The sequence below is a fragment of the Humulus lupulus genome, chromosome 8, assembly GCF_963169125.1.
Source record: "Humulus lupulus chromosome 8, drHumLupu1.1, whole genome shotgun sequence".
In the NCBI taxonomy this organism is placed as follows: Eukaryota; Viridiplantae; Streptophyta; class Magnoliopsida; order Rosales; family Cannabaceae; genus Humulus; species Humulus lupulus.
The window spans coordinates 164,655,159-164,663,273 of record NC_084800.1 but is presented as its reverse complement, the minus strand read 5'-3'; the positions used below and the strand labels follow the sequence as shown (position 1 = coordinate 164,663,273).

The following is an 8,115-nucleotide window of genomic DNA, read 5'->3' as shown; positions in this document are numbered from 1 at the left end:
TGACTATCACAAACAACAACTCCAAAGCATTAGCCCACCTCTATTCCACGAACAATCTCATCCACATTCAGCTTATAAAATCCTTGATTAGGTGGCTGCCACTTGGTACAGTAACAGAACTACTTATATGTAAGAGGTGTTCGTGGGCCCCCAAAATCATAAAATATATACGCTTAGAATAAATTATAGGAAAATTCCCATATAGGGTCTTCACTTTAAGCCCTATTGGTGGGACTCTTCAGTATTCTCGACCTGTGAACAGTTTTCAGTGCGATTTTTTTTATGATCGTGTATATTGTAGTTGTTTAGAGCATCCTGCAAATTTTCAGAAAATTCCGAATAATTTACAGTACCGAAAACTAGGTTCAAACATGTTTCTTTCCATGCGCATAAAAAAAAAATTAGTCACGCGTGCAACAACTTGTTTCAACTTAGTTTTCGGCACTGTAAATTATTCATAATTTTCTGAAAATTTGCAGGATGCTCCAAATAGCTACAATATACATGGTCATAAAAAAAATTGTGCCGAAAACTGTTTACGGGTCAAGAACACTGAGAGTCCTACCGATAGGGCTTAAAATGAAACTCAATTATCCATAAATTATAATTTTATTTTTATTTTTAGATATCTTTTACTACTTGGCCCGATGTTTCTATTCAAGCGAGGAGGATGAGAAGTTCAAAAACCATGTTAGCAAAGTAACTAGATCATGAAAAATTTGTACAAGTGAGCTTTAGCAAAACTCCCGACTAACCAACCCCTTTTCCTACATGGCATAAAAGGCGGAGTCAATATCCTTACACGATCCTCACCGTCGAACGAACTTGTTCAATCTAACGTATAAGTAGAGTTTATACTTTATACCGTTCGTTCCAGACGGCAGAGAATGATCAGCAACTGGGTCTGGGACCCATCCACGTGTACCTTTCTCCACGTGGTGCCTTCGTCAACCATTCTGTTTCACAGCTTTCCTTTCTTAGAATCACACACAGAAAGATTTGCTCAAAAAAAAAAAAACATTTTCTCTCGTCTTCGACATGTCCGTACGACTAAGCCCTACTTTCAGACCTCCAATATCCTCTTCTTCGCGTCACGCCTCAAGTGGGTCTTGGGATTTGTTGGTCTTTTGCTCTAAAGGGTCTTCGTCTTCTTCTTCGTCAAGCTCTCTTGTATACTCAAGTAAATTCGAAGGAATCAATGGAAGAAGAGATGTGGTCAAGGTTTCTTGCCAAGAGGGGTCTCTTCGGGAGCTTGATGACTCGCCGGTGTCGGTGAACCTCGCCCCCATTACGAGCGAGAGCCAGTTCGACCGAGTCATAGCCGAGGCACAGCAGCTCGAGGAACCGGTCATAATTCTTTGGTACTTATCTCCATACTGATAGGGGTTTCTATATTTTTCTCTTTTGGGATCCAATTGATGAGATTTCTGATATCCTTTAACGGGGTATTTCTTAACATTTATCAGGTTTGATTCCCGCTAAAATTGTTGTAAAGAAGAGGGGAACATTTTTTAGACGAAAATTTCTTTTTGAATATGATGTAATTAGGTACAATTCTATTAAAGAGTTAAATTGGAGGAGTTTTGTTCTCCGAAACGAAAGAGTTGAGCTCTAATTGGGATATGATTGTATTAGTATGACTATTCTTTCTGGGTTATAACCAAACTTAGTTTTTTCTTTCTCTATTTTATTCAATCTGAAATCATTTATCTAAGATGAGATTCTGAGTGGGATTATATTGAATGTACTATAGGATGGCAAGCTGGTGCAGGAAATGTATATATTTGAAACCAAAATTGGAGAAGTTGGCAGCTGATTACTATCCAAGGTTTGTCCTGTGCGGCTCTTTCAATGATAGTCAGTGTACCATAGTTTTAGCTCCTTGTAAGCATTTACTACTTTACCTTGTTCCCATATGCATCCTCCTTTTTTCTTTTTGGCAAATATGTTAATGAGCCTTGTCAATTTGTAATGATGATTAACGCTCTATCCCTTCATTAAACCTTAGCTTAGGACCATTTAGCTTGTTATTCTAATATGGATGCTTAGGGAATTGCGACTTTTCTTTTTTTCTTTGAACATAGATAACATGGACGTGCTATGATAAATCGTTCTATATTCTTCAATGACAATTTCAACCATATGGGTGTGGATGGCCTCATGGTCCCTTTAATTCCTTGTAATAATCTCTCATGTGAAACTGGACCTACGAAAATTGCAATCAAATCATCATTTTATTGTTTATGTTTTGCATTTTTCCAAATTCTGTAGTTTTCTGGGAACTAGTCTACCCCTAGTTTCTTGTATTAGTCCTGAAGGCTTAAGCTGTCATGATTAAACCTATCTTTTACTATCGAGGAACAATTTATGTTAAGTATCAACTGAATGAATTCTTCTAGAATGATCATTAACCCTTTCTTGTTTGGGGAAAATTCGAAGTTTTTGGTGGATTATACACATATATTTTTGTCACTCGCTCACTGTGTATGATACATGTGTATTTCTGTTGGCTTGTAATTCTAATTAAGAATTAGTTGGTTTTATGTAGACTGCGGTTCTACTGTGTTGATGTTAATGCAGTTCCATATAAGCTTGTTTCTCATGCTGGTGTCACTGTAAGTCTTCAATGCTCTGAACCAGACTTTGTGAATCATTATTATAGAAAAGTCAAGAGATAAAACCTTAGAACATCTCTAGCGGGTATTTGTGATACTTCTTGCACTATCCAATTAACAGTCTTAATAATAAATTCATTGTATATGGCATGCCTTAAATATTTTTTGCTTAATAAATGATCCTGGTGATTATAAATCACGCTGTAAAGGAAATCTGATTAATTATTAGTCCCATTTGTTATGCACTTACTTGAGGCAGTGCCAAAATTGTTACTGACTGCTATATATTTTGAATGCATGTATACGACATGGGCTTGGAAATCTATGCAGAAGATGCCAACAATTCAGGTAATTTTCAATATTAATACCGTGTCTATGGGACTTGGCTATATATTTTTTGATGATTCGGGAGTTCCTCTAAATGCTAAATAATAGAGATTGTTGTTTTACAGCTCTGGAAGGATACCAAGAAACAAACTGAGGTGATTGGTGGACACAAAGCATATTTAGTAATCAATGAAGTTCGTCAAATGATTGAGAGCGCGTACTCAATGTGAATCACGGTAGGATTAAAGAATTTATTGTATTACCATTTCTCCAAATAAAATTGAATTTGTCATTCATTTCCTTAATAAATTAAAGCAATCTGCTTTCTGTCTTTTTTTTCACTCTTATTATACTTTAACATTCATTTAGCCACTTTGTTAAAAGTTAAGAAACAGATCAATAGGATTATCCGTATATAAAAACACTTGGTTATGGTGACTGATAGTATGATTCACTCTATGCACTGGAATTTTCAGTTAAAAGTATCATTTGGGACTAAGCAAAATAAAAGTTTAACGGGGCTATGCCTTTTATCCTGATCAATAAATATATCCAGGATCTGACTGAGTATTTTTTTTTATTGCACACATCTTACATCTCTCATGTATGTACATTCCAAGAAGTGGAACTACCCAATTGAAATTCCAAACTAAACTTAGATATTTGTTAATGTGATAGGCATCATTGGAGAAGAAAAATTGACATTTTGTTTATTATTTTGTTGATGGTGTAGCCACACATTTGAACGTTTAGATTTGTTGGTGTGAAACTTATATTCAAGTTAGTGGGACATCGGCTCTTGACTTGTAGATGCTAGTTGCTAAACACAAGAGATTAGGTGAATTACTATCATTGCCCAAGAAAGGTCATTGGTGGCAAAGGTTGTAAGGGTAGTGGAAATCAGTTATTGTCTCACAAAGGCTTTTGTTTATTGTGGCCCCTTATAAGAATGGAGAGTAGTTCTTGTTTTTCTGTTCTTTTTCTTCTCCCCCCTTGTGATATTGCAAATGTAAACTGTGAATCCTTGATTGAGTTGACTAATTTGCTCATGTACCAAATATGACATTCTATGCAGCGGTGACCCGTTACGATGCTTTCCTTGTACTGCCATTGCCAATGGGAGGGAATTAGAGCTTGGAAGAGTGAATATGAGCTCGGCTGACCTTTAGTGATTGCAAAGTGATGTTAAAGAGTTCTCTTTGCAAACGAACACTAACCGAACAGAAGATAGAAGACAAGGCAAATTTCGCATTGGGTCTTCTCTCACTGATTCCATTTGGTGCCTTTGCTAATTGCTACTACACCTACCAACACTATTGTTTCACATCATTTCATACAAGAAAGACTTTAGGGTGTTAAACACCAGGCGCTCTTCATTAGATAAATAATTCGGTATTTTTCTTTTTACCATATACAACACTTGTAATTCTTGAAATGCAAGACATTTCCAGAAAATAGAGTAAGTAGTTAGACACTCAAAAACAAAGACATGCCATGGTAAACGATTAAGTTAATATGTATTTACTGGTTATCTGTGTCTAACTAACCTCTTTTTACCAAAATCACATCTTTCCTTCCACATTGTAATTACCTAAGTTTTTACTCGGCAGCATCATCGTTTTTATGTTTTAGATTTACTCCTATTTATTTTCCAATTTGTTGAGTTTTAGTTAATTACGATAGAAAATCAATTTTAGAATTTTATTTATATATATGAAAAACTTCTCAATAAATATATATATATATGAATTTTTGTAGATGGGATATCATGATAGGATATTCCTACCAATGGACACAGAGATAGCAAAACAGTAGAGAAGAACTAGATGAATTGAATGGTTGATTGAATTAACAGGATTCTAAGAGCCTATATCTGTCCAAATACAAAGTTACTCATACATTCCACACCCTCTTTTCTACTTTCTAATGTCTTCTTAATGCTATCTTATGGAGGTACAACATAAACTCATTGTACTCTCACTTAGACTACCCCAACCCTTGTAACAAACTCACATTCTACCACCCCTTAATTCCCAGTTGCTGACTGAGCAGTCATCTCATCACTCATTTTCTTACGTGCATATACGTAGGAATTCTTGAAATGCAAGACATTTCCAGAAAATAGAGTAAGTAGTTAGACACCCAAAAACAAAGGCATGCCATGTTAAACGATTAAGTTAATATGTATTTACTGGTTATGTGTGTCTAACTAACCTCTTTTTACCAAAATCACATCTTTCCTTCCACATTGTAATTACCTAAGTTTTTACTCGGTAGCATCATCGTTTTTATGTTTTAGATTTACTCCTATTTTTCTTCCAATTTGTTGAGTTTCAGTTAATTACGACAGAAAATCAATTTTAGAATTTTATTTATATATATGGAAGACTTCTCAATAAATATATATATTTATATATATGCATTTTTTTAGGTGGGATATCATGATAGGATATTCCTACCAATGGACACAGAGAAAGCAAAACAGTAGAGAAGAACTAGATGAATTGAATGGTTGATTAAATTAACAGGATTCTGAGAGCCTGTATCTCTCCAAATACAAAGTTACTCATACATTCCACACCCTTTTCTCTACTTTCTAATGTCTTCTTAATGCTACCTCATGGAGGTACAACATAAAATCATTGTACCCTCACTTAGACTACCCCAGCCCTTGTAACAAACTCACATTCTGCCGCCCCCTTAATTCCCAGCTGCTGACTGAGCAATCATCTCATCACTCCTTTTCTTACGTGCATATACGTAGGTCAGAGGAGGTCTATCAATACCCTTGCCCAAAGTCTCACCTCGTCCTCAAGGTGGAATTGAGGAAACTACCATTGTATGAGTGGAAAATCTTTCGAAGTAGCTTCAAAATCTGGCTGATTGGTCCATTTGACTAGAGCTTGTGGAGGAGCCTTATGAGTACCTGGGCGAACATCTAATACTTTTTCAGGGGTGAAAGTCCATTCTAGTTCTCCTGTGAGATCATGTGGAATGGTTGAAGCCTGCTGGTGTGGTCCCAAGGCTACACGAAGTAAAGACACATGAAACACTAGATGAATATTGGATTCCGGAGGGAGCTGGAGGTGATAGGCAGTTGTGCCAATGCGTGCTAGAACTGGAAAAGGGCCGAAAAACGAGGGGCAAGTTTCTCATTTCTACGTTGAGCCACTGACTTCTGTCGATAAGGGCAGAGCTTAACATACACCAAGTCCCCCACTGAAAATTGCACATCTCGACGTTTACGATCAGCTTGGTGCTTCATCTTTTGTTGTGCACGATGGAGATTCTCCAATACATCGTCTCGAACTTTGAGAGTGTCCTCCACAGCTAACACTTTTGTGCAGCCATGCTCAAAACGAATCAAGGGTGGCGGGTCTATGTGGTAAACTGCAAAGAAAGAAGTCATCCCTGCTGATGTGTGGTATGAAGTCTTATACCAGAATTGGCCCAAGGTAACCACGTGACCCACTGTTTAGGCTTCGTACTGACAAAACATCTTAGATATGTTTCTAGACACATGTTAACCACTTCTGTCTGCCCATCAGATTGAGGGTGATAAGAGGTGCTATGCTTAAGAGTTGTACCTTGTAAATGAAACAACTCCTTCCAAAATAAGCTCAAAAATACTTTGTCACGATCTGAAACAATGGAACCAGGAATTCCATGCAACTTCCACTTCTCTAACAAAAATGGCAGCTACCGTTGCTTCTAAAAAAGAATGGTGGAGTGGAATAAGCGATCAACCACTACCAAAATAGTATCAAACCCATTTGAAATAGGTAAGCCCTCTATGAAATCTATGGAAATGTCATCCCAAATCTGCTCAGGAATAGGAACTGGTTGTAACAAACCAGTTGGAGATTAAGCCAAATACTTACTTTGCTGACAAGTAGTACATTCCGCCACAAACCGTTGAATATCCTTCCTCATGCCCGACCAATAAAGGTCTCGTGCCGACCGATGAAAGGTTTTACAAACCCCTGAATGACCCCCAATGTTACTGCTATGGTACTCTTGGAGCAAAAGATGAATAAATGGTGAAGAGGAGGGAATGACCAACAGACCTTTGAACTTTAGGCACCCTTGAACTAATGAATACCCTCCACTATCAAGCCCCAATTTCAGTTCCCGAATAACTTTTGACAAAGTCAGGTCTGTCGCAACATCATCTTGCAAATTTGGAATAGAAATGAGTGTTGGGTCCGAGATGGCAGCTAAAGAAACATCCTGGTGCACATGGGAAAGAGCATTCGCAACTTTGTTTCCAGACCTTGTTGGTATACAATATCAAAGTCATAACCTAGCAATTTAGTCAACCACTTTTGAGGCTCCTAGGCAACTAATCTCTGCTCCAGCAGATACTTGAGGCTACGTTGATCTATGTGAACCAAAAAAATTGCAACCAAGTAAATAGGGACGTAATTTCTATATAGCTAACACAATGGCCATCAATTCTCGCTCGTATATTGACTTGGTGCGAGCCCGAGGAGATGGAATTTGGCTGAAAAAAGCAATTGGTCGTTGATTTTGCATCAAGAACGCCCTTAAACCGTGGTCTGATGCATCTGCTTCTAACACAAAAGGAATCGAGAAATCGGGCAAGGCCAAATCTAGTACCAAACACATGGCCTCCTTGAGGCTTGTAAAAGCTGCATGAGCTTCCTCTAACCAGCCAAATGCATCTTTCTTTTGTTGATCGGTCAATGGGCGAGCTATATGTCCATATCCCTTGACAAACTTCCTGTAATACCCTGTGAGACCCAAGAACCCTCGCAAGTCTCTTAAAGTCCTAGGAACTGGCCAATTTTCCATTGCAGCTAGTTTATTCGGGTCAACTGATACACCGTCTGCTGAAAAAAATATGGCCCAAGTACTCTAGGTGGCTTTGGGCGAACAAGCACTTTTCCTGATTAGCATAGAGCTGATGTTGGTGTAATCGGCCAAGGACCAACTCCAAATGAATCATGTACTCCTCTAATGTCATGATGTAGATTAAAATATCATCAAAGAAAACCAATACAAACTTGTGTAGGTAATTGCAGAATACCTTATTCATTAGTGCTTGAAAAGTGGTAGGGGAATTTGTTAAACCAAATGACATAACCAAAAATTCATAGTGGCCCTCATGTGTTCTGAAGGCGATCTTCTCCACATCCTTAGGACAAAATCG

At 37.6% G+C, this 8,115-nt stretch overlaps 1 protein-coding gene across 2 annotated transcripts; it reads left to right on the top strand.

Moving 5' to 3' along the window:
• The first annotated feature begins 887 nt into the window (after positions 1 to 887).
• LOC133798618 (thioredoxin-like 3-2, chloroplastic) lies at positions 888 to 4,484 on the top strand. Of its 2 annotated transcripts, XM_062237016.1 has the most exons (6): positions 952 to 1,361; positions 1,754 to 1,828; positions 2,549 to 2,615; positions 2,946 to 2,963; positions 3,068 to 3,178; positions 4,018 to 4,484. In XM_062237016.1, the coding sequence occupies exons 1-5, from the start codon at positions 1,039 to 1,041 to the stop codon at positions 3,170 to 3,172; spliced, it is 588 nt and encodes a 195-aa protein (XP_062093000.1). In that variant the 5' UTR covers positions 952 to 1,038; the 3' UTR covers positions 3,173 to 3,178; positions 4,018 to 4,484. The 2 variants fall into 2 exon arrangements, with proteins under 2 accessions (XP_062093001.1, XP_062093000.1); XM_062237017.1 differs by lacking the exon at positions 4,018 to 4,484 and having other exon boundaries at positions 888 to 1,361; positions 1,754 to 1,884; positions 3,068 to 3,115.
• The last annotated feature ends 3,631 nt before the right edge of the window (positions 4,485 to 8,115 follow it).